At 48.7% G+C, this 27,042-nt stretch overlaps 1 protein-coding gene across 1 annotated transcript in view; it reads left to right on the top strand.

The window, feature by feature from the left end:
* The window catches only part of WDR7 (WD repeat domain 7), a 291,161-nt gene that overhangs the window by 57,679 nt on the left and 206,440 nt on the right, over positions 1-27,042 (top strand). The window contains 1 exon segment of the mRNA XM_028524165.2: positions 2,957-3,171. Coding sequence (XP_028379966.1) covers positions 2,957-3,171 — 215 coding nt within the window.

Below are 27,042 nucleotides of genomic sequence, written 5' to 3'. Positions count from 1 at the left end.
TCTTTTGTATTTATTTCATAAGTGTGTGTTTTTTCATCCTTTTAAACTTTATTATTTAATAACATGTAGCACAGAGTTATGAATTAATATCTGTTTATGTCTATTTAAAGGGCATGTAAGGCATGGATAACAAAAAACTTTAAAAAAATGATACTTTTTGAAAATCTTGGTAAAACCAAGTATAATCAGAGATATTTTCCCCTCTCTGGATGACTCACTCTGGAATTTTGAAGGAAGAAGTTGTTGGAGTAGAAGTACAACTGTCTCTACTACCTACACCCTCCCCTTAGGACCCTTTTGTGCAATTAATTGCTAAGGCATGGTACCCTTCCCATTAGGTACCCTGCCCTCCCTCCTTTCTTTCCAGTGTATCGTTAACTTGGCACAGGTGTGGAAAAATAGAGCCTTGTTGTTATTGGTTTCTTTGTCTTCTTTCTCTTGTTCTTTTTTTAAAGAATATTTTCTTTTTTTAAAAGAAATTCTATTTATCTATTTTTAGAGAGGGAAAGGGAGAGAGAAAGAGGGGGAGAAAAACATCAATGTGTGGTTGCCTCTCACATGGCCCTTACTGGGGGCCTGACCTGCAGCCCAGACACATTCCCTGACTAGGAATCAAACCGGTGACCCTTTGCTTTGAAGTCTGGTGCTCAGTCCACTGAGCCACGCCAGCCAGGGCTATTTTTTCTTCTAACCCATCCTTACACTGCTGGCAAATCAGTTTTGGGAAGTAAACAACACTTGGTTTATACCACTGTCTTAAAGGGTATAAAACCCCACAAGTTTAGGTCACATAGCCTTTAAGACAAGGTCCTGTACTGTGTGGTAGCCTCGCACCTTTGTCTTTGTCTCCTGCTGTTCACGTACACAGACCACGTGACTGTGTAAAGGATGATTCTAGCCCAGAATGATTGGGTCAGTCTCTTTTATATCATCTGTATTTGTTGCTCATGGGTTTTTACTCATTTGGAACATTGTTCATTCTATTTGCATATTTCTTTAATCTGTTATATTTTAAGGAAATTTGAATAGTAAAAACAAAATCTTACATATTTACCTGTGTAGTTTTCATTCCTGTTGCCTAATATTAAATATTTCTTGTGAAGTAGGTCTGTGAGTAATGAATTCTTTTAGCCTCTGGATATTTGAAAAACTATTTCACCTTAATTTTTAAGATTTTTTTTTCTGGGTATAGAATTCTAGGTTGATTTTTTTCTTTTATACTCTTTCTTCTTGTATTATTTCCAATGAGAAATCTCCCTTATTTGTTTCCCTTTTTATATGTTGTGTCTGAAATGTGAATTTTGAACTTAATAGAATTTGTCAAGAAAGAATTGCTAATTTTCAGTTACAATAAAAGTATTTTACTAGTTTCCTCATACCCTTAAGGATGCTGAATGTCTATTGCAGTAAGACATAAGTGATATTTCATTATTGCTTCAATAATTATTTGGATTTCTGTATTAATGAGGATGATGTCTTTTCATATGACTACTACCCATTTCTATTCTTCATTGTTCATAGCCTTCAAACATTATTGAAATCCCATTAGTGAATACATACTCTCCTTTTCACACAAACCCAAAAAGTTTCAGGTAACGATTTCTTCTTTTGCTTTGCCTTCCGAAATATATCGGTCAGCACTCAATACGCTGATTTATGTTCACACTGAGACCACCAGGAACTGTTCTGGGAGTCCTGTGGAGGGAGGACAGCGGGTCAGGATTAGCATCCTTCAGGCGCGGGGGCAGACCCGACTGGCGTGTGTGTAACCGCTCAACACTGGGAAGACTCCACATGTTTGGGTGTTCGGGCACCAGCTCAGAAACACAGTCAAGTGTTTGTGTTTTGGTGATATTCAGGATCCTGCTGTTCTCCATGGTTATTTTTCAAAACTGATGGGTCTTCTTTTAGAACGACTCTGGAGGAATGCTCAGTGAAACAAAATAAACGCCACTATCATTTTATTGTCATTATTATAATCTTCAAAAAAATACATGCAGGGCCCTGGCTGGCGTAGCTCAGTGGATTGAGTGTGGGCTGTGAACCAAAGCATCACAGGTTCAATTCCCAGTCAGGGCACATGCATGGGTTGCAGGCCACGGCCCCCAGCAACCACACATTGATGTTTCTCTCTCTCTATCTTTCTCCCTCCCTTCCCTCTCTAAAAATAAATAAATAAAATCTTAAAATAAAAAAAAAAGAACTCGGGACCTTTCTTCAGTTTAAAAAAAAAAATACACACACATCCTCAGCAGGAGAACCTCCTCTGCCCACTGCGATGCTGCCGTGTGTGACTGGGTGCGCACGCAGGCTGCCTGCTCCAGGGGACGGCTCGGCGCCCTCCCTCACGCACGAAATGCAGAGGTGGGGGTGAACGGAAAGTGTCGCCAAATACAGAAGCTGTGGCGTGGCTGCAAGCTGATGTAGTTGTTACTTTCACAAACACACCGAAGAACATGTGATTGGTTGTGAAGAATAACCGTCAGGAAGTTTTCAGCTAGAATGAGAAGCTAAATATTTTTTCCAGTCGTGTGGAGATATGCTAGAGAAAGAAAAGCTTCAGGAATTGTAGCCAGACTTACTTTTTTTGTTGTTTAAGATTGATATACAGCTTAGAAGAAGGTGAAGCCATAGAATTTCATGTTCGTAGTAAAAGTAATGGTGTGGGTTGGCCAAGGAGGCCATGTTGGAAGTAGGAAAGCCTGGGGGAAGTCGTTACAATCTCGGCTCTGAACTTGACTCTGTTGGGAAGTTGTGGGAGGGGCCTTACGTGGGAGGAAATGACACAGGTAACGCTACCTGAGAGATTGTTAGAGGAAGGACGTGCAAGAACATGTTTCTGGGAGGCACTGTTAAAACATATTCCCACATAAAGAATGTCCTTGCATTTATCGCCTTAAGCCATTTAGCATTTTACGGTGTGTGTAATACTTGCGAACATGCCTACGTCTTGCAGGCGCCTTGGATCGCTGCGTGATGGGCATCACAGCCGTCGAGATCCTGAATGCCTGTGACGAGGCCGTCCCCGCCGCGGTGGACTCGCTCAGCCACCCGGCCGTCAACCTCAAGCAGGCCATGACGCGGCGCAGTCTCGCCGCCCTGAAGAACATGGCCCACCATAAGCTGCAGACCCTGGCAACGAACCTCCTGGCTTCCGAGGCGTCCGACAAAGTGAGTTTTGCACGTGGGCTTGGGTGTGTTTTCCCCTTTGAACTTCGTTTGGTGACATAGCCTTGCGGTTTCTTAGGGAATCATTTTGGCAGATGACACTGGTGGGAAATCAGCTTCTCGTTGTTATTTAAGTTTGGCCAACATAAATATTACAAGTATTTGGCATTTTGAAAAAGGAAATTATATTCCTTTTTAAAAAAGATTTTATTTATTTATTTTTTAGAGAGGGAAGGGAGGGAGAAAGACAGAGAGAGAAACATCAATGTGTGGTTGCTGGGGGTCATGGCCTGCAACCCAGGCATGTACCCTGACTGGGAATCGAACCTGCAACACTTGGATTTGCAGTCCCAGCTCAATCCACTGAGCTATGCCAGCCAGGGTGGAAATTATATTCTTATCATTCAACATCTTTTAACAGGATTGCTACTGAATTAAGTGACTTCAGTTCCTGAAGTGAGAGCAAATATTTTATACGTAATCTGTCTTTTTTGACTTTCTGACAGCTTTCCTTTTGAAAGGCTGATCACTGGCTAATGTCTCCAGGAGAAAACCATCATCATTTAGGTACACAGTGAAGATGCCTGTAATTGTGGTCCATCCACTGATTTTAAAAGCAGGTTCTGATTTTAGTAAAATTGGGCCATTAAAAGGATTGAGGAACATGCCGGAGACTCGGTCCGGTGGAGCTATACCCAGGCTGGCATCTGTACTGATACCCGAGCCCGGTCATACACATTCCTTGCTGGCACTTAAAACCACCGCGTCTGTTTCTTTCTCTGTTGAAAGAGCACCAGCCTACTAAAAGAGCCAGCCATCCCAATTCATTCATTGGTTACTCATCTTGAGTTTTGTAGGGGCTAGCCACTGTGTGGTTCGTGGGGTTTGTGTTCTGTGGTATAGTTAGCACTAGTTTGTCTCTGGTGACGGATGAAAGAAACCTAGAGTCAGCCCTAGTATTTCACAGCTCACTACCGAACATGCCTGTTTCCATCTCAGTGTTCATTAGAGTTACCAAAGGGTGGCAAATACTTTTGTTTTCATTCCCTCATATTGCTAATTCCTATTTGTTAATGAACAAAGTGGAGAGGTTGAAATGCTCGTCTGCAAGCTCGGGAATCTGTCGTGAATTAGTGAGTGCTGATGGCATCCGACACGCGGTAGGCAGCCCTGCTGACCCCGCCCCCCAGCAATTGGCAGTAACATTTGATCTTTCCGCAGATGTAAATGTTTTATTGGCCTTGTTATACTGCGTGTCTCATAGACTGGAATGATGAGGTTCTTCTGTGCTTTTCTTCATGCCTTCAGTCCCATGTGCTAAAGTTCGAATAGAAATCCCAGCTTAAATTCTCCATGCCTGTAGTTTTTTTCAAGAGACCATGTAAACGTCCCTAGGAATTCAGTGTTCATAGCTCATTTTATGTCGATACAATTTTAATTTTGAGAACATTTGTGAAACAGTTTACTTAAGGGCAAGCATATATGATACGTAAGATCCAGATACATCCTTTTTCCGGGTGGTGTCCCTGAGAGGTAGGCTGTTTGAAAAATAACTATGTGACCTGGAAATTAAAGACACGGAAGTGGAGCGGCAACATTTATGAATGACTTTTGTAAGTGGTCACGGTCCATTATGTGATTTTTACAATCTTGTTTGTCCCCGTTTTAATAGCGTATTTTATAGCGCAATTAGTGATAAAAGCAGCAGATATCAGAGGCATTACACTTACGTATTGTAAAATATATTGCTTGCGAACCTCCTCAGCCTTGTAGCGGTAGTAATTGTTGCCTGGCCTACAAGGGAAACAATTATGGGGGGGGGGGGAGGCGTAGGAAGCTGAGGCTGCAGGAGGATAATCGCTTTATGAAAAATGTATGTTGGCTGGACCATTGGGGATTTCTCTAACTATTTTCTTGCGTTGAATTTGAGGCTCCTTGGGAGGGGAATATTTAAAGAGCTGTCCTCTGGATGGTTTTCTAACCTCAGGAGAAATAAAACCCACCCAAAGTTGTAAACAAACAAAAAAACTAAGAGCTTCTCAGTGCAGGACTTACTCTAGGATACTGGAACTAATTTTTTCAGGGGTCTCTCAATGGAAAGTCAGATCTCTATAGGAAGACACTACAGAAGTATCCTGCTCTGTTCTTGTTGGGACATTGTTAGCAACTGGGCTATTTAGAAGTAACATGTATTTTATATTGCGAGTTAGGTCTATTACAGTTTAGCAAACAGAGATAGAGAAATTACTACCCTATGACTTTTTTCTTTCGCTAGATGGTCCAGAAGATAGTAAGTAGAATTGTCCTTTCTCACTGCATTGAATCTTGACAAGATCTGTGTGTTCGAACCCCTGCATGTGTTTCTCTTAGAATGTGTATCTTATCTTCCCTTTTACTTTAGTCACTGTGTCCTTACCTGACCCTCCCCATGGGAGCCCCGTGCTCTTGCAGGCAGGGGTTATGGTTTATTCATCTCCGTGTTTTCCCCGTGACATCCAGCAGCAGACATGCGGGGAGCACACACTGAGTCGGATGATGTGGAACGGGAGGTGTTGCCAGCCTCTGCCCGGGCTCTTTGCCCCTGCCTTCTCCGTTCCCTCGAAGTTGGTTGTCTTGACAATCCGATTTACCCTTTCCTGAGCACGGGACCTGGAGCATTTGTTAATGACTTTGGCCCTCTGTTCGGTTTTGCCTTCTCCTCTTCGGCTTGTTGAGCAAGGGTGTACGGGCACGACTCATCCTCCTCCTTGCCGTCGCTGTGTGGTCAGTGTTCCAGCACACCATGGAGTCACTGCAACTGCATCCTCTCCTTTGCTCCCGCTCCTCGCGGCTCTGGACCAGGGCTGTGTTGGCTTAGCCTCAGAACTGTGTTGGCATGGCAGACTGCATAGTTCTTCATTGTGGGGGCCGTCCCATGTCATGTAGGATGTCTTCTACCCCCTTCACGCCAGTAGCATCTTTACTCCCCAGCCGTGACAACCAAAAACATTTTCTTACATTGCTGAGTGCCCCCTGAGGGGCAAGATTACCTGTGGCCTAAAACCACTGCTTTGGGGAACAAAGATTGAGAAGTGGTGGGAGCCTTTGTCTTACTGTATCCTGTCTTTCTGTTCCCTCCCCACTCCCCCTTCTCGCTTTAATCCCTCTCCTCTCGGAGGATAGTGGAGCCGCTCTAGCCGCCCTCCCCTCCGTCCCTGGGGCAGAACTCGCTCCTGCATTCTCTTCCTGCTCACCCCTGCCTGTTCAGACCTTTCCTAAAACACCTCCCTTTGTGTGGGGTATTTCCTTTTCTCTTTAGCTCCCCCTTCCCTGTTAGATTCTGAGCTTCTTGAGAACAGGAGGTGAGTTTCTCATCATTTTCTCGTCAGTGCTTAATGTAGGATGTGAGGCATAGTAAGTACCCAAGAAAGTGAGTATGAAGTTAGCTTGGAGGTGTACATTGGAATCATGTGGTATGATCAGCTTGAATGCAAAGCTGAGGCCTTAACACAGTGGGTCATGACACAATATTGAATAGTCTTTTTAAAAAAATTTCATCAAAGTTAAAAACTTTTAGTCATCAAAGACCTCATTAATAAAATGAAAACGTGAGCCACAGACTGGTAAAGAAAATTAGCAACACATGCATCTGATGATTTTGTATCATGAGTATGTAAAAAACTTCAATAAACCAATAATTAAAAGATGAACAACCCAATACTTCAAGTTTTCAAAGAGCGTACATTTACATTTCAGAAGAGAGAATATACAAGTGGCCAGTAAGCACATGAGAACACATTCGGTATCATTAGACATCAGGAAAAGCAAATGAAAACCACAATGAACTGTTATTTCCAATCCACTAAAATGACTGTTGTGTAATTTTTAAAGGATATTTTTGGTAAAGAAACATGTTGCCGTGCTGACAGTCATGTGCGGGGCACAAAGAGTGGGGTCGGAGCTGCGTTGGGCGGCTACTGGGATAACGGAGTGCCAGGCGGTGGGGCTGGGCTGGACTTCTCGGCGGGAGTGTGCAGCAGGGGCGGGGCAGCTGCCGTGTGGGCTGAACAAATAGCGCTTCACAAGTGAGCAAGACAAGCATGGAGATGCACAGGATGGCTCCAGAGACCCCCATCTGGGGGGAGGGAGGAGGGTGAGCTGTTAACAGAAACGACTGGCTCCTGGAACAGGCCGTGAGGTCCATGGGAACAGGGACCTTTGCGTCTTCTGGGGTGTGCGCAGGGGGAGCGAAAACCTCCAAGGACAAAGCGACATGACGGTGAGATAGAGAAGGGATGGGATTTTTTTCCCCCTAAATAAATGCTGGAATGCAGAACCTGAATTAGACCATGGTTCCTATTTTGGGGTGTCCGCTCTCATTAGATTATTCCAGATTTGATGTCTTCCTTAATTCTCACTGAAAGTACGTGAGTTAGTCACTGCTGTCCTCAAATTTGCAAATGATGAACAGGAAAGGCAGCTGGTGAGAATGAGGACAGGCACCATTTTTGGGAGAGGGCCTCGCGGTAGAAACTGTAGGCTCTGTCGGCTGCATAGTCTGGGTCTCCGTGGTCCATCTCTGCCCCTGCAGTGCGAGAGCAGCCCTGCACCAGGTGTGAGTGCATGTGTGTGACCTGCCCCTGGGAAAACTCGATTTGCAGAAATAGGTGACGGGCTGCATTTGGCCGCCGGGTCATGGCTTGCTGACCCCTGCATTGGAAAGTGGCATTATTAGTATAAAGGGTGTGGGCACAGTTCTCCCTCAGCATAGCCTTTGGCTCACTTTTGAAAAGCAGTTCAGAGGAGTGGTTAAGAGCCTGGGTGCCGGTGATGGGCATGTCTGCGTGCACCTTGTGACTTGCTGCCTGTGGGTAGTTTTGGGCAGGTGACCTCCAGTGGCCTAGGTCACACACGTAATTGAAAATAAATCTTTGTAAAGGAAACAAAAGTTGAGAGTTGAACGGAGAAATGAAGTAACAGTAAGACTTAGGGAAGAAAGAGAGTTTGGACTCAGTCATTTGGGAAGTCATTGGTGACCCCTAAGAGGGCTGCGTCGGAAGCTGGGTCAGAGGTCAGGGTACCACGAGGCAGGAGTGAGTGGGGGTGAGCTGGAGGTAGAGTGTGGAAGGAGTTTGCTTTGGGGGAAGAAACGGAGTTGGAGCTCCAGTGGCTGTAGGGTCAAGAGCAGCCTTTATACTCTGTTCAGGAGCTCATTGGTGTTTTTATTGGTGGAGGGGTCGCTGGCGGGGTCGTGTCAGAGGACAAGTGTTGAGAACAGAGCTGGAGAAGTCACCCTCACCAGCCACTGTTTGTTATAGTCTGTGATGCTGACAGGGAGGCAGGTGGACGTAACCAGTTCCTTTGCCGTCAGAGAGGAGAAAAGCAGGCTGTGATATCTGTTCAAAGGAAGGAAGGGTCATTTTAATCCCTTGAAGGTAGTCTTTTCTTTTTTTTTTTTAAATCCTCCATCACACCCAGCATAAGCAGTGTGCTGGATTAGGGGTTAGCAAGTTTGTAAAAGGTAAATAACTGGCAAATCGTACATAGCACGTGCTGGTATTTGACGAATGCGTGCATGAGTGTGTTAAGGAGACGGGCTGAGCGTGTCAGGTGATCTTTGCGCCCAGTTGTCTCATAAAGCACTTGCTGTAGACACTGGTCTCGGTGAGCAGGCCCTGGGCGACATCAGTGGGGTTTTATTAGTGAAGCGAGAAAGCCGTTGCTTTGGCCTGGTGTGCGTCCTCTCCCGGTTGGACCTTTGCATCTTGGGCATTGTCGTAGTGATCAGAGCCACCTATTTATATGGAAAAGCCACCAGGTGGAAGAAGTTGAAAAATGACCAGGATGATTTATCTTTTACCTTACCCCTCTGTTGCCTAATTAGTCAAAAGTCCGAAAACATGAACAAGCTTTATTTGCAAAGGTCAGTAGCTTTGTATTCTGTGTAACTAGATAAGAGAATGGAATTTGGAAGTCAAAGCGAACCTAATCTGTGTTTTTTGCTTGCAAAATTCACTCTGTAAAAAAGAATGTACAGTGATGAAATTGACTTTATGATCACTGCAGAAAGGGCACAAGCCGGGTGACATTACACAGGCTGCTGGGCCTGGTCTGGCAAGCTCTTTCTGGCCATCGAAAACTCCCTGTGATGGGTATGACCTTTGAAGAATCAATTAAACTTGCTTAACATTCCACCCCAAAACTTGAATGAATTTTAATACAAAATATATAATGATTCTGTATTTGTTATTTTTATAAGGATGTATAAATTCCGTTTTTGCTTGTCCCACATGATTATCAGGAGAAAAATTTCATAGTATGCAACATATTGTCTAGTCATTAATAAATAAAGTTAGGAAGTCTGAGTTAAGCTGCCCAGTCTTTTTTTTTTTTTTAAAGATTTTATTTACTTTATTTTTAGAGTTGGAAGAGGGAGACAGAGAGAGACATCAATGTGTGGTTGCTGGGGGTTATGGCCTGCAACCCAGGCATGTGCCCTGACTGGGAATCGAACCTGCGATGACTGGTTCGCAGCCCGCGCTCAATCCACTGAGCCACGCCAGCCAGGGCCAAGCTGCCCAGTCTTAAGAAAAAAATGGAATGTATGTCTGTGACTATAGTCAGGCAGTGAACTTTGTTTGCTTTTGTAGTTGTTGTTTGTTTGTTTGCTTTTGCAGCCAAAGCATGTCAGTTAAGGAAGTGACTGCAAGGAGAAGGAAGGACCTGTTACTGAGTGTCCGTGGGATGGCGGTTCCCTTCAGTCAGGGGAATAATTAGGAACCACGTCTGAGTGCTGCGTCCGTCTGGGCCCGCTGCCTCCAGGCCCTCCCGGCAGACAGAGCTGGGTCACATACGTCTGTACACACACATGTGCACGCGCACACACACACATCTCTGTTCCTCTAAGCGTAGTTCTAACTGTATTAAATACCACGAGTCGGCACCACTATCGCCGACCCTAACAAACACCACAGTGTGTGTGCTGGCTCCCCCCTGGGCATGCCGTAGCTCTGCAGCTCTCAGTGTTTCCAATGTGTGTATTTATTTGCTCAGGTCCCCCCCTTTACGTAAATAATTTTCTGCCCACTCCCATTTGTCTTCAGATGTGCCAACCACAAGCTTGCCTCCTACAAATGGAAAAAAGCTTCATTTCCATTTGATTTAAGTTTTCCCTCCTCCCCAACCTCTGCTTCTCTGGGGGCAGGCATGCTCGATTAGGTTTTGTCAGCATTGCCTGTCTCTGAGTTCAGGCTTTGTGGCAGAAGGGACGTTTTATTTCCAGTCCCCCCGTGTGTTCAGCCATTGTGCTTCTGACTCCTCTAATCCTCATTGACGTTGTTCTTTCCTGTTATTACTTTGAAAATGTCCTTTAGCTTGTTTTCAAGTAGTACATTCGTTTTTATCTGCTTTTTCAGCATTTTTCCCCCCGATTTTTCTTCTCCTTTTACTTACAATAATTCGACCTCAGTACTTTTCGTTGCTCAGTCTCTTGTGAAATGATTTTTTTCTGGATTTTTTGCATGGCGAATGCAGGGAGTTTTCCCGACTTCGTACAGCCTCCTCCTCCTCCGCTGTTCTCTGTGGCACAGAAACCTGGCGGCGTGCTCGCTCGGGTTCCTTGGTCCTGTTCCGCTGCCTCCCACCCTCTTAATTACCTGTCAGTTTTATTACGTTCTGAGCCATTTCCCTCTGTCAGGGGCCCCCAAGGACGCAGTGTGGCAGGAGTCCCGGGGCTGCGATGGGCCAGCCCCTCAGGCGGGGTGGTCCACCCAGGGCCTCACTCTGACTCGCTGTTGAGGGTGTAGAACCCCTTCCCGGTCCAGCAGCTAGTTTCAGATGGACCCCCTGTTGCTTCCTGATGAGGGTCGGCGCACTGCTGCTTCACCGTTTTCCTGTTAGACACTCAGATACCTCACCACTCCCTTTTTCTTCTTCCCTCAGAGATACCTGACGCCAGGTGTTTGCCTCTGCTTGAATTTGGGGATTTGTGGACATCCTTCGTCACCCAGTTTTGTTGAAAATGTTTTCAATGGGTTCTGATTGTGCTGCCTCGTTGCCCTCTTGTTGTTTACTTATTTGTTTGTTTATTTATTTGGAGGAAGTGCTGGTTTATTTTTTAGCATGGTGCCGCACAGTTGCGCCCTTCCCGAGATGAGCACGGGACTCGGGAAGGCTGATGGTCGTGACGGACTCGGTCCCGTCTCAGAACAGGCACGAGCTGGAGCCGCAAAGTGGAAGGTGACTTTCAGTCCCTCCGGCGTTTCTCAGTGATTCTTTGTAAAAGCTTGTTTGAAGAACAAGTCGAAAAATTTAAACTTGAGGGTTTTTCTGGGTGTGCGGCCCAGGGTCTGATGGACCCCTGCCCCCCCTCCCCCAGGCCTGCCTGGCCTCTGTGAGCCCCTCTCCCAGGCTCGCTTCCCCTAAGAACCTCGTTCTCAGCCCACATCTTGAAACATGTAAGGTTCCAACCCCAGGTCTGTCCACGTCACTCCTTTCCCCCCTACTTTCTCTTGCCCTCCACCGCGTCCCGGCCTGCCTGGCACCCACCACTGCTGCCGGCCCGGCCTGCTCCAGCAGCGAGGGGAGGGCAGCCTCCTCTCGGAGCCTTGGTGTGGGCACCTGTGGTTGGCCCGCAGGCAGGTGCGCAGTCTGCCGACCAGCAGAGCAGCTGACACGGACCCCAGCTGCTCCGGGAACATCTGCCGGGAGGGCCGAGGGCAGAGCAGGGGGAGCCGAGACTAAGCGGCTTTGTAGAAGGGGGAAGGGGCTCTTCCCAGGTAGCCAGCCGGCTCCCCGGCCACCCTGCCCAGGCTGCGGAGAGGGTGGAGGTGACGGAGGAAACGCCCCCAGGCTCCCACCCTCTGTCCCGTGTCCTGTCCTGCAGCGGCACAGCAGGGCGCTCGGATGGCAGTGCGGTGGGCGCCCGTCTGTAGAGGGGAACGTGGGCCCGGCTCCCCATCTGACCCCTCTGGGCCCTGCTTCCCCCCGCCCCATCACGGTTTGTACATCAAGGAAAGAGGCTGCAAGCGGACGGGTGAAAACCTGACTCCTGGGGCCGCTGACCAGTCACTGGCAGTCCGCGTGTCCTGGCAGTGGCCACCTGGATGCGGGCAGATGCTGTCCCCGCCTCTGTGGGGCACGTCTCGTGGCCCCTGGGGCCGGGGTTTTCCCACAGCCCTGAAGAGGAGACAGCCTGTGGTGACAAGTGGCAGTTTTCACTGTTTCCCGAGTTCTTAAACTTAAAAGGCTGGGCTGGTTCTGGCCATGCACTGTGGTTTCGAGCGCAGGCTGGAAGGAAGGGCCACCGAGAGTGGGGTGGCAGCGCAAAGGGCGGCTGGTCCGGTGGGCTAGAGAATGGAGCGGAAGATGCTCAGTGCCCTTCAGGGCCGTCTCCAGGACTTGGGGGCCCTTGGGTGCAGCATGAAAAAAGCAGGCTTCGTTGCTGAACCCGTAGCCAAACCCAGGTTGCGCAGGTCTTGAAGTCCCCCGAGAACTAACTGCATTTAGGGTGTCTGCTGCACGCTCCAAGCATAAGGCGGGCTCGGGTGGAGGTGGGCCCAGGCCCAGGCGCAGGCAGGGCCCCTCTGGAGCTCCGCAGGTCCCGCTCCCCGCCTGTGTAGACTTCGTGTTCTTAACGTGGTTTGGGTTTTCTTTGGGGGCGAGAGGGAGTCGGGGTTCAATGAACCCTCTAAATGCTGGCCATTTGGGTTGTTTCTAATTCTTTGCTACCCTAAGTCATTCAGGCTAGTTCAGACGCTCCTCTGCGCCCGGCCGTGAACATTTCCACGAGACGAGCCCTTAGAAATGGAAGTTCGGGGTGCGATGCCTCCAAGTCCTTGGTCGCTGCGCTCCGGGAGCCAGGCCCCCCCTTGTCCCTCTGAGCCTTCTGGGACATCGCTGCCTCTGCGCAGCCCGCAGGCCCTCCCCGGGCACAGTCGGGTGCTGCCTCCGCGGGGACCCTGCGCTCTGCTGTCTCCCCAGTCCCTGGCGCCGCTCCTGCCGCCTCCTCCTCCGCAGAGAAGCCACCGGCCGCTCGGGAACTCGGGGACCCTCACCCCTCTTCAGAATTTTGGGGTCCTTCAACACAAGCAGACAAGCAAATAGGCTCTTTTTCTTCCGTGTAGTAATTTGGAGACTTTATTTTCTTAGAGCACACGTTTTTAAAGTATTTATTTGAAGTGATATGTTCATAATAGAAAAAGTATAAAAATAAAAATCACTTATAACCCTTGTCTAACATTACTCTGTGACGACTGATTTAGAAACTGCTTTTTTTCTCTTCTTAACTATGTATTATACGCTTTTTTTCCTATGTGATTAGATGGTCTGAGAAGGCGTGATTTTTATTGGCTGCCTAGTATTCATGGTATGGGTATACCCTAATTTATTTGCTCAAGCTCCTATTGTTGCCCACTAACGAACTTTTAAGCAGTCCAGAGTTGCTTTGGTGGCGGAATTAACCAGGACAAAGGGACCAGCCGTAAGGGTCTGTATTTACATCAGCGGCAGAGGGGAAACATAACTCTCACACCCAGGGGCCGCCGGTGGGCCCGGTGCTGACTACGTGCAAAGCACAGGTGGGGACAGACGGCGTTCTGTCCCCACCCCCGAGGAGGTCCTCCGACGCCTGGCCCTGCCGGGGCTGGCGGCAGCTCACGCCCTGTCCTCGCCCTCCGAGTTCTCCTCCCCAGTCACGTGTGGTGCCGGTGGGGCTAGAGGTCATCCCAGCCCGTGGTCAGCTCAGCTCAGCAATACCTGCTCTGCTGCAGCGGGGCCCCCGGCTCTGGGCTGGATGGTGGAAAACAAAACTACAGGCCTTGCAGGAACCACCCTACCGAGAAATTGCGCTGTGTGTACGTTTGGGAAGTCGGAACTCTCCCCCTCTCTTACGTTGCTTAGTGAGAAGCGATCATGTGTGTTCCATGACTGTGAGCATGGAAAATGTGTTCTTGCATGGTGGGGGGTGGGGGGCCGGGAGTAAACAGAAAAACATACCGAAACATTAACGTGGTTGCCTTTGGGTGTTAAAAATGAGTATTGCCTCTTTATGGGGGGGGGGGGAATCCAGTAACTATGCTGCTGTGGTCTTCCCAGAATTCCTTTCAGTTTCTATTCTTGATGGGAAAGGTAAATTCAGCAAAGTGAAGTCGTTAAGGAGACACAGTATTAAGCATTTATTTTCTTTACATTAATTGTGTATTATTAGAACCAGATGAAGCACATCTGTGAATGTATGTATTTTTCTGTTTTCTGGGTCATACTGGTAAAACACCAGTGTGGGCTTGAATTTAGGGGACACACCCTCTCTGTTCACGTGGGAAGACCCCTAAGCTTCTGGCAGGTGCGTCGGCCTGGGTTGGGAGTCCCTCCTGCACATCCCACCTGAGGCCCTGAGCCCACCGTCGGGCATCTGGTGGTCAGAGAGAGCGACCTTGAGACTCTCCAGCGAGCCTTCAGTGACTTTTATTTCTTAACACTGCTTCCCTCTCTGTTGCTTATCAGTTGGTAGAAACTTAAAATTATTGCTGAAGCTCCTAGAATGAAAACTTTAGAATGTAATGTGAGGCTTTTGGTTAAGAGATTGCTCGAGGAATGAGTGATCAACTTTAACAAGCTTCTCTGGAACGCCAAGTGTAAGTTAAAAGAGTTGAAGCAGTTGAGGAGGCACAGGTGTAGAGGTGAGGCAACATTCAGTTCCTGAATGCACACCGTTACATCAGTTGCCGCCATCACAGACACGTAAATACGGGGCAGTTCACGGAGCCCCGCTGGCCTGGCCCCTCCTCCCTCCCTGCTCTTCTCTCCCCCTCCATCTGATCCTCTCCACAGCCCAGCCGTCTCGTTAAATGAGTCACTCTGCAGCGCAGCTCATGCCCTCCAACATGTTCCTGTCCTAGTTCTCTTCTCTCTTATCTTTCATATTCGCCTCATTGTCAGAGTGCACGGGAAAGGGCGCTCTGTGTGGGTTGTGTGTGTGTGTAGGTATTTCACAGGGTGGGAAAGTGTGCTCTGTGTGGGTTGTGCATGCGTGTGCTTCTGTGTGTGTGTGGATATTTCACAGGGTGGGATGAATGCTTTGACCATTTCCAGCTCAGGTGAACTTTGCCCCAGCTCCACCAGTTTGAGGGAAATGAGCTTTAGGTGACTACGAATATGATACTGATTATTCTATTAAGGAATAAAATTTAACTCTTAAAACTAGCCACATATTTCATTGATATTTACTAAGCTTACTGCTGATTACAGGGTTTTGGCTTTCTTCCCTTTTGTAGAATTCTTGAATTAGGCACCACGGATTTTTCACGGTCGGTGCATAACATGCTCAAACACTGACACCGACACAGGGAGTCCTCCTGGCATGTCACACGCCCCGTGGCTCTGGGGCCTCGTGGGCCCTGCGCCGTGCACACAGTGGGTGTGTAATGGGTTCATGAATCCATCGGTCACAGTAAACATGATTCCGAACCAGGAAAAAGCGGTCTTGCTCCAAGATGGTTTTACATTCAGAACCGTGTTGTTTCATCCTCGGAAACAGATGAACACACCACGCTACCTGATGAGAAATTTAGATGCTTGCACAATGTAAGTGACATACAGCAAAGGAGAGATTTCTTTCACCCCCTCAACATAATCAAGCGGCCGACTGCCGAGAGGACAGGCATGCTGGACGGACTGAGCCCCGTGACCTTCTGGGTGGCCTGGTCTTTCTCGCCCTCGTGTGTGGGACTTCCTGTTCGACTCCTGCCGGGGAATTCGAAGGCGCTGTTTGACAGTACGTCTGATAGAAGCGTGAAGAGTTGTGGCTACGTCTGAGTATGTTAGTACCCTGGGTAAAAAAGTGATTTATCGTCTCCTAGTGTGCTTGCAAGCTCTGCTCTTTATTAGACTGTGTGGAATATGGTCAAACTTCTCGACTCTTACAGCTTCTGTTACAAATCAGCCCAGTTCACGGAGCTGGTGTCGCCGGCCATGCACTGGGTTGGGCCCCGCGGAGCCACGGCGAGTAAGACACGCTGCCACTGCCCGCCCGCAGGGAGCAGGGGCAGATGGGCACGGGGCAGCTGCAGGGAGCAGGGCAGACGAGCACGCGGCAGCACGGCCAGTGCGGTCCTGGGGGAGGCAGATGGCGTTGCAGAACCCGGGCCTCGGCTCACGCAGCCAGGACTGGCTGGCTTCCTGGAGGAGGGGACGTTGAAGCATGAGCAGGACACCACCAGGTGATGGGTGCAGACGGGTTGCAGTGAAAGTCTGGAAAACTGGAGTCAGGCGCTGCCTTAAAAGTACAGAGATCGAAAGACAGAAGCAGCACCTGCAGCGGGATCGGCACGGGGAGCCTCACAGCTCCCCCGGTTACTAACTGACCGCAGGCTGGACGTGGCGTTTGCTCTCCGGTTCTGGTTTCATGTCCTGAAGGAGGCCCCTCGAGCGCCCAGGGCTGCAGGCCACGCCTGGAAGACCACTGACCTATCCGGGTGGCGACATCTGCCAGACTGACGGGCGGCAACATCTGCCAGAATGACGGGCGGCACACCAGGCCGGGGGCCGGAGATGACAACTTTGAGGTTTTCAAGCTTTGCAGATGTGGGGCTCGTGAGATGATGTACATGAGATGGTAGTTAGGCCCTGAAATTAACTTCCGGTGGAAATGCATTCATCAGTCCGTCACCTCAGGGAGGCGGTTTGTGGTGGTGCCGGGGAAGAGTATTTGCTGTGTAGTGGTTGTGGCTGCAATTCTGTGCCGTGCTCGCGATAGGCTGGAACAGGCAGAGTACCGGCTCTGGCAGAGGTAACACCCGCGTGAGTGTGGCTGGTGCAGTAATGAATATGGGTGCGATCATTTATGGTTTTAATTTGAACATTTCATCTAAAACATCACATGGGGTGCTTGAGTGTGGTGTTGTTATGTTACAGAATTACATGCCCAGGATCTTGTAACAAAAGGTTTTGTAATAAAACAGGGGCGTTCTTTGTGCCGGACCCTGTGCATCCAAAGATCCTTCCGGTAACGTTGTCCCCACACGCCTGTCTTCTGGGTTTGGATGAAGACACCTGTTGTTATTAGTCACAGTCTCACCTGGCAGCGGTCAGCTTTGGTGCAGTGCAGGTTTATGGGCAGCAGGCGGGCACGGAGGAGGAGGTCGGTGAAACGGAGGCACAGACAGCAGAGGGGGGGCGGGGCGGGGAGCAGCACCGGTCAGGGTCTGAGGGGTCCCCAGGCTCCCTCCTGCGTGCTCCAGGGAATGGAGCACCAGCCGTGTGCTGTGCCTCAGGGGCCCTCATCCCTGCCCCCTTGCCTGGCCAACCCCCACTCACCCCGTGAGCCCCAGGTCTGTGACCACTGTCTCTGCAGAGGCTCCGGGATTGTTCGGTGACACGGCCAAGCCTGGTAGAGTCCAGTCTGTGCTCTCTGGTCCCGGGCGTCTGGTTTCCGTTTCCATCGCAGGGTGTGGCCTCTGTGGGGAGGCAAGAAGACGCCCCTGTGTGCACGTCCGTTTCTCTGTGCCAGGCTGTCTTCACATCGGCACCGTTGCCATTTGGGGCTGGATGAGTCTTTGCTGTGGGGGCTGCCCTGTGCGTGGTTACACACATGGCGGCATCCCAGGTCTCGCTCACTGGTTGCCATTAGCACCCTCTCTCAGTTGAGACTAACCAAGGTGTCTCCCGACATCGCCAGAGGTCCCTTGGGGCTGTGGGGAGCCTCATCCTGGGCGGAGGACCCCTGCCCCGTACCAGACGACGAGCTCCCCAGGGGACCTCCTGCTGTCCCTCCTGCTGTTGGCAGTGCCCAGAACCAGGTGTCCCTTCAGCGTGCCACTGCGAGCAGCCCAGGGTTTGAGGGCTGATCCAGGTGGGGTGGGTTCACTCTTCCCTTCCCCTCCCCTCCCCGCCCCTCCCCTCCCCTCCCCGCAGGCCTAGAATCTCTGCAGCGCTGACGCCGAGAGCCTCCTGAATCAGGGTGCCAGGCGGAGGCAGCAGGGTCCCGACTTCCTCCATTACCCTCAGCTCTGACGCTAACTGTTGACGGATGCTGTGGGACACGTGTGACGGACTGGCTCACCTCTGAGCTTCCGTTTGGTTTTCGCTTTAAAGTGGAGGTGATAAGGTTATAATGAAGTTAGACGGGTAACGTGTTTGGGAGCATTTATCACAGTAGGAAGTCAACACACACCAGCTTAAATGACCAGTCTTGACTCGTGGATTCATTCATTCATCCCGTACATACTGAGTGCACACTGTAAGCCAGGCCCCAGCAGGACCAGCTAGGGGGGGCGGGTGTCAGGGACATCCGCACCTGCACACCCACTTGCACGCCTGGCATCAAGGAGTCCACTCAGATGTGGGTGCAGACCCAGTGGGAGAGAGTGCCAAGGAGAGGAACGGCCCGACGAGTTGTCAGGAGGGCACCCCTAAAAGACACCTTTGTGCAGAGGCCTGACACCAGACAGGGACGTGGGAAGACTCCCCCAGGCAGGGTGACAGTGTGGGCAGACTCGGGAGGGACAGTGACTGGGCACAGTGACAGTTGTGTGAGGCATGGGCTGAGGTCGGCGGGGGCCACACAGTCAACCCTCCCGAGTGTGAATGTTCCTGAAGTTGGAGGTTGCTGGCCACGGCGACCCCAGGGGGCTGGGAGCAGGTTTCCTTTCTCCTTTCCATTCTGTTACCACGTTGGCCTCAGAGCCTCTCCTCCTGACTCCGTTGTTCGTTCCTGGTGTGTCGAGGGTTTTGGCATACCCAGGAGTCTGCGTGGGTTATGATAGGAGCCCTTTCTTTTTACTTTATATTTTAAATTTTTTACAGTGTCTTTCTTGCAGTTGGATCGAACTATATTCAAATGTGTTTTGAGTGCATTCGTTTTTATTATCCATTTTGCGGGAGAGAGGGGCATGCTGCCTGTGTTTTCTACTAGCTGTGTCCAACGTCTCCCTGAAGTCCCTTCTTCCCAGGGAAGAGGGGGAGCCGGGGCGGGGGCGGGGGCAGGGGGCGGGCTCAAGGGGGCCTGTGGGCGGAGGCTTGTGGGCACCAGGCCACCTGGGTCCTCGGCCTCCCGCCTCCGAGAGCCTGGCTCTTTGGGGAGCAAGCGTTGGAGTCAGTCTCTTTTGTGTTTCTGTGTGGAACTTAGTATGTTACTCTCCTAATCTTTTGTTATAGTAAAGCCATTTGGATATTGTTATTCAAACATTGTTACCGAGTAAGACACGGCCTTGTAGAAATATCTTTAGAAGATATTTTCTTTTAAAAAAAAGACACGATCTAAGTATTCATATTTAACACTCGTAATTTGCTTTTGAATAATATACATTTTATTCATGTTATATCAAATAAATTAGAGTACAGCATCAAATGTCAAAACTTAAAATCTTAGTAGGTTAACTGTTTTTTTAAGCTTATTAATATTAAGCTTAGTTAATGAAAACACATGAAAGGAAGCGAAATAACATTAACTCTGAGTATACTTTCATTAATACCTAACCATAAAGTCTTGTCCTATCCAGAATCAAATACTGAAGATAAGGAAATTGTCTATTCCAGCTTAGATGGAATCTCTGTGGGAGAACGCGTTACCCGAACCGTTTGTGTGAGATAACAGCCGTAGGACAGCAGAGGGCGCCAAACGTCCATTTCAGGCACACGTTTTCTGGGTCTGGCAGTTTTTCTTCCCCTACACCCACCCCTCTTTTTCTTCTTTTTTCCTGGTCCTTAAAATCATTAATATTGAAACCACATTTTAAAAATGGTAGGTGGTGGGATTTTCCCTTAGCTAAATTTTTTTAGAAAAATTTCAAAGTGCATTAAGTCATCGGTGTGGTTTATTTGTTGAACCTTTTGCATTTAACATTATGCATCAAAACTTCAGTTCCTTTAAAGATCTTTATTCAATAAAATATCCTATCCCTAATCAAGAATAAAATTGTTTTTTATTTTTCTACCAAAATATTCTTAGATAGTAAACCATTTTTTATACCATATTTGGCAAACTAAAAATTATTTAAACCATGCATTATAACTATGACACTTATATAATTATTTTGTAAAATGTATTAATGTTTCTCAATACACATTTTTCTTGTATTCTATTTTAGGACTCAGTTTTGATATTTCTAGAAGCGTGTGTGTGTGATTGTGTGTGTTAGATGTATGTTTCCTAGTCTTACTCTCAGTAGCCTTGACCTCTGGTTTCAAAGCAGATTCAGATTTAAAAAAAAAATTACCCACTCTTTTGCTTCACACTTGAGCGTCAAAATCTGCTGATGTCTGATGCTCTTTAGCATGAATCAACGCTGTGTTTAGGTAGAAATCTGGACCATTTGATGTTCTGCTTGTAGGTCAGACTTAGAGCTCCTTCGGCAAGAAGAAAACATTATTTTACGAGCTAACTTCCAAAGAGTCTCAAAAGCTGTGGTGTTAAAAAATGATTCCGTAATAAGTAAGCTTTTAAATCAGGACCGTTGATGTGAGTGAGGCGAGAGCAAATTACTGCCAGTGTTTTGAACTGAGGTCCCCGGACAAAGTGAAACACACTTACAGTGTCATTGGGTCATTGGCGTTAGGGGCCAGGGCTGCAGGTGTTTCAGCAGACGCTGTTCAACCTCGCACATGCTCAGTTGTACTCGAACAGTAAGGGTTATGACAAGAGCGCGTTAACGTTGTCCCGGCTGTAGACTGTAAGTTTTCGTTGCTGCCGTTCCTGACGGGGGCTGCCGTGGATGGAGTGTCTGGGTGTGGGCGTGCTGGCGAAGTGCGCTCCTCGCCTGAGCAAGGGGCCTCTTGCCTCGGCATTCAGTCGCTCTCCTTGGTTTTCACGGAGACAGTTTTGCCTCCTCCTCTCAAAGTGAGTGCCACAGGTCGACTTTCAGTGATGAGCAAGCAATGCAGTGATGTCTTCTCCTGTCATTGCAGTTCTGTTCTATTGTAGGTCAGGTTTTTTTCTGGAGAATTTGAAATGGTCAAATGTCTATTTTCCCCTACACAGAAAATATGAAGTGACAACAGGTTTAGTATTTACAATGAAAATGTCAGATGTGTGTCTTATGAGGTTTCTAAGTATGTGCATGTGCATGCATGTGTGTTTATGTATGTTTATGTGTGTGCACATATGTACATGTCGGCAGTGAGCCGGCGGCACCAGCTGTCAGACCGGTGGGGTCAGACTGGACCTCTCTCCGGCACCCTTGGGGCTTGAGTCCCGGCTGAGAAAGGATTCAGGGCCAAGACTCGACCTGGAAGGGAAAGTTGATTTTGAGAGCCACAGGGGGAGAAGAGCCGGGCTCAGGTCCCAAGTCGCAGAGGCGGACGGGGTCCCTCGAGCATCCGAGACAGAAGCAGAGAAAGGGATAGGGCGAGGCTTTGGGCTGGTTCTTGCCCTGAGGGTGTTTATCTGGCGGTCTGGGGCAGATCCCAGTGGAATTTTCATCAGCTTTCCAGGTGAGTCCTTTCAGGGACGTGGTCCTGATGGCAGCCTTGGCATCACTTGTCCAGCTTGACTGCCTTTCTGGGCCTGCAGGCGGAACACAACTGAGGCCTGCATGTATTTGATGCAAGCTAGACCCTCGTTGTCCCGGGGGCTTGATGTGTAAGGGCTCTTCTCTGGACCCTTCCTTCGTTCCCCCTGTAGGGGGGCGTCTTACCCGCCTGACTAGGTGCCAGGGAGGCAAGGTCAGGGGAGGGCTCGAACCTCATGACCAGCGATGTGCTAGGGGAGGGAGGGGTGCCCAGGGGCAAAGTGCAGGTTTTCCTAGTTGTGCCCATTGCTGGGCACCCGGGCTTTCCACCCTGGCCACCTCCTGCGCCTGGCCCTCCGTCTTTACCCCTCATACCTGTCTGACTGCCCACCCCATGGATGTTTTGCATTTACCATTGCATCTTCCCAATAAACTTGAGACCATTTCATTTATCTATACCTTACGGTTTAGTTTTTCTTGTTGACCTTTTTTCAGTAGGTTTTAAAGTTACTGCCCGAAGTGCAGAGCCTTCACTTTTCACGGAGCACCTTGCACACGGTAGGCTCTCCACGGTGTGTGTCGGGTTGAACTGAATCTCCCTCCGTGATCGTGAAAGAGTGGTTTGTGAGCACACATTTCAGGTGTCCCCGATAAAGGTGGGAGAGCAGCACACTGGCATTCCTGTTAAAGGATTTGCAGGGTCAGACAGCCCGGGCCTGAAGTTGTTGGGAATAGATGGTGGTTCGAGTGAGTCAGTTTGCTGTCCACATGGTGTCTTACGATGAAGCCAAGAGCTCCTTGGCGTTTGAGAGATGTTTTTATTCATTTTCCTTTAGCCGATCTTAGTGTAAGATGGGATGTCAAATGTGTTGGCGACCAGCTCGCACTCTCCATGAGTTCAGCTGAGGTCTTAGCCTCACCACCTGCTGGGCATCTGTATGTTGTCGTGTGAGACTCGACTGGGTAAGTCCTTTGCCTGGCATCGCAAGTCACATACAGGACTTGGTGGTGTCAGAAGCTGTTGTTCACGTACAGGACTTGGGGATGAGCCACTCGTCCTGGCTCTTTCAGCTTCCCTCTGTTCTCCTCTCCACTGCTCTTACTGCCGTGTTCTCCTCCTTTCGGTCCTACCCTCTCTTTTTCTGAGCGTGGATTGCTCTCAGCTCAGTTTTTGCCTCACGGACACAGTCCGTAGCCGCGTGTGAGCGGTTGTGGTAAGAGGGGTCACTAGACAACGCTTCCATCGCCCGAGCACGGGGGCTGGCTGCTGGCACTCCTGCGGCAGAGCCAGAGAGCGGGGCGACCTGGGGTGCAGACGGGGCGCACGTGCGGCTGACACCCCAGCAGAGCTGCAAAGGCAACCTGGTGTCCTCACCCCGCCTTTTTTTGTTCTTTAGCCACTCTGGCGGCTTCAGTAGTTCCTTTGCCAAACATGTGTGACTTTGTATTCTTTCATGGAAATGGTCTCTCTTTCTCCTAAAAAAAAACTTTGTAGATCTTTATTGGGAGATCCACCTGACAACGTCTACCAAAGTACTCCGGGCTCTTTTCTTTTAATCTAATATTATTACTTATTCCCTCCTGTTTAGTAGTATGTGGTGGCATTATTAATTACAGTTTTTGTACCAATATTATATTAGGTATAACATTGTTACTGTAAGTGTATAATTTTACGTATCATTCAGTCAGACTGGTGTCGGTAGCTACAAAGCATTCAGCGTGGGGTCTGACGTCGCACACGCGGTGTTTGAAAAGGCAGAGGAGAGCACAGTGCCGCGAGGAATGAGGAGGTGACGTGCACCGTTACTCGCCCATCTCGTCTGTCTCGTCCGTTTTCAGTGCCGTCGCGTACTTTTATCTTCCCTCATCTGGACGGCGTCTGTTTCTCCCCAGCTTTTATTCATGACTCTGACATCACATCTCTTTGGCCAACATGGCTGGTGGATAAACGCTTATAAAATTGCATTTGATCACATTAGTCGCCCCAGTAAAGCCTCTAGACAGCAGGTCTCAGACTAACTTCCCTGCGAAAGGTCACCTGGGGTGACCCGGGGGCAGATTCCGCCCGTTCCCAAGGGCACGGGTTCAGGTCCGAGGGCAGGCCCGGGGTGTGTTTTAAGAAACGCCACCCGTGGTTTCTGAGAGGGGCTCCCTGTTCATGGCTCCTGAGTTGCAGGATGGTGTTCTGATGCGCAGTGTGGACCTTCGTGCCCTTGGGGAACTATCCTTGTGTGGCCTCCTCACCACGGTCACTGTGGGGCCACCAGCATCCATCCTGGGGTGTTCCCTGCCTCACCTTCCCCACACCCCACCGTTTTTCCGCGGGGAGTGCCCCTTTGTGGCTCCAGCTCCCCTTCTGTGGGGATCCCCCTCACCCTGAGTGGAGCTGGCATTTCCTCTTCTTGTGGCCCTTATATTATCTTGCAATCTCCTTTATTTAGGGCACCGTGTATACCACATTGTGATAACTTCTTCACACGTCACTCTTTAACTGTCGGTTTTGAGTCCCATGACCAGAAAAACCATCTTAATTATTTTTGCATCTCCGGTGTCTCTCACAAACATAGGTGAATGCAGCATGAGTGAGGCTCTTTGCCTTTGTGTTTTATGTAGTGGAAATTTATCTATTACTTAGGCGCCTAAGCTTCCTTAGCAGTTCTATAGAAATAGTGTTTATTTTTTACCTTCCTTTAAACCTCGTTCATTCCATTCAGAGCAGAGATTTACACAGAGGAGGCAGAACTGGTGACAGTTCTGGAAATCATGGTTTAAGAGCAGCCCTTTGAGCCGCTCCCTGCAGGGAGGGTGAAAGCGTGACTTCAGTGGCAGTTGGGGGGTGGAGGAAGGGGCGCCCTGCTGGCACAAGCGATGCAAGGGCTCAAGTTCTGAGATTGCTTGAACTTGGTTGCAGTGGGAGATGTAGGGATTGTGGGGGGAAGATGAGTTTGGAGGGGTAGGCAGCGATGCATTTTGTGGGATATTTTGTGCTTTGTAAAGAAGTCTTTGCTTTGCAGAGATTTTACCTTTGGGTTATAAAATGCAATGGAAACCTCTTAAACTAGAAAGAAACACAGATAGGAGGAGAATTGATACCGAAAGAGATCAGTTAAGGGGATTTTGTTGCAGTTTTATAACAGAAGAATTGATTGGCAATTTAAAGTAATTTTATAAAGATTCTGTTATAATGTTCTTTGTTCATTCTGCCAAGGACTCTGATAGGCTTAGAGTTAAACGATGCGATTGTGACATAGTATCGATACAGTATGTGAGTATGTAAATGACACAAAGTAGCTAATTATGTAAATTAGTACATTAGTCAAGATCTACAAATTCGTGGTGCACAAACAGATATAAAACGTTATGGGGGCTGGACTCATTGTGGACTGACTTTCTCCGGGAGGATGAGGGTCCCGATGGGAGACAAGGAAGTGGAGTGGAGCAGGGAGGAGTGTCTGCGGCAAAGGGATACATACAGGAGTGAGTGAGTGGGCGAGAGTCAGGTTCCAGAGCCTGCCTGCTAAAGCTGGGAAAGCGTTTGGTGTCAAACTGCAGTGGCCTGAAAGTTGTGCTAGAGGATTTTGCATTTTATCCTAGAGCTTACTTTCTAGTTATGAAAGTAATGTGCATGGATTATATATGATGAATATAAAGAAGATGAACATCTTTTATGGTTTTGTTCCAGGGAGTAGTTAATGTTAACATCTCACCCACGTCTTGCCCGTGTGCTCGCGGGCACGCTGAAGCACCAGAGGGACGGAAGCAGATCCCTGCCATGTGTGCGTGTGTGCACATGTGTGTGCATGCACACAGCACGCTGTGATTTTTATCTCTCTCACCACGGGAGTGTGGGCACTTGGCCCTGTGGTTCGGTGTGCCCAGCAGGCCTGACTTGTAGCGGCTGCGATATTTACTCTGCCATATGGTCATGCTAAAATTATTTACCTGTTTTCTATCGTTAGACTACAGAAGTTGTTTTTAATTTACAGTAATAGCTCCTGTTTCACTGAACATCTCTGTACATAAATCCTTGTCTGCATTTCTGACTATTTAGGGTAGTATTCTAGAAATAAACGTACTGGATCAAACAACCTGTAGGGCCGACGGTATATTTTGCCAAATCACCGTACCAAAGGCTGCTGTTTAAGGTCGCACCTTTGGTGTGTGGCCCTGCCCCTCACTGTGCGCCCGGCTGAGTGTTTTCCAGGGAGTACTGTCTGACAATTTGGTACATGGTGTCTTGTGGTTGTTTAACTGTTATTCCCTGACAAGCAGTTTCAGCAGTTTTTCCCTGTATTTATAGACTCCTTATGTTTCTTGTACTGTGAATTGTCCTTGATCTTTATAATATTTTCCCTTTTATTTTTCCTATTCATTTGAATTAATATTTGTATAGATTATAACTCTCCACAATCCTATTTCTTGCACATTTTATTCCTATTTCTTACTTGCCATTCACCATTTTTTTAGTAGTGAATTTTAAATTTAACTACGTTTGAAACTTCTCACCTTGAGATCAGGTATATTTACCTATATTTTTGTTTCATTTTTCTTTTAAGATTTCTTTCTACTTTAGAGAAAGGAGAAGGGAAGGAGAGAGGGAGAGAATCATCGATGTTCAAGAGATGCATCGATTGGTTGCCCCTCACACGCCCCCAACTGGAGACCTGGCCCGCAACCCCGGCATGTGCCCTGACTGGGAATCGAACCTGCAACCTTTCTGGTGCTCAGTCCACTGATCTGCACCAGCCAGTGCTTGATTTAGTTTTTAATAATTTCGTGTTCTCTGTTTCTCTTAATAATCCACGATAAAGGTGGTTCTTTGACAGAGAGTGACGTGATTAGGTGTGTGTGTCCAAAGGAAGCCTGTGGATTTGTGGGTGTCGGGTCGGAGTGAGGAGGCTGGGGGCAGTGATGCCTGTTTAGGGGGAGAAGGCAGGGCCTGAACGTGGGGTCGGTGGCGGAGGGGACAGAATGGGGGAGGAGGGATGCCGTGGGAGGTGCAGTGGCGTTGGTGGGAAGGTGGAGAGCAGGACCTGTGAAATGTGGGGCACCTCGGACACCCAGGTACAAGCGGTTGGAAACACAGGTTGGAGCCCTCCTCAGGAGACTGCTCTGGCTGATGATGGGACTTAGGGAGCCACCTACGCAGGGTGCGAGTTCTAATGTGAGAGGAAGAGGAAGTTTCCAGGGCGCTTGACTGGGAAAGGTGGTCAGAATGTGAAGGCTCACCAGGAAGGTTTCTCTGGGAAGCTGTAAGAGGTGGCTTTTTATGCTTTTCACTTGCATTTATTTTCTCTATCTTCCTTTCACCAAAAACAATGTCAGTACTGCGAAGAGTTCGAGGAGGAGGTGGACTGAAAAGTTCTTATCAGATTAATCTACCACTTTCCATAAGTTTGGCTAACAGGGGCAGCAGACAAGGGGGAATGTACAGGAGAGGGGGCACGGTCAG

Source organism: Phyllostomus discolor, chromosome 9 (genome assembly GCF_004126475.2).
Source record: "Phyllostomus discolor isolate MPI-MPIP mPhyDis1 chromosome 9, mPhyDis1.pri.v3, whole genome shotgun sequence".
NCBI lineage: Eukaryota > Metazoa > Chordata > Mammalia > Chiroptera > Phyllostomidae > Phyllostomus > Phyllostomus discolor.
The sequence above is the reverse complement of the archived record's forward strand: the minus strand, read 5'-3'. Positions and strand labels throughout refer to the sequence as shown.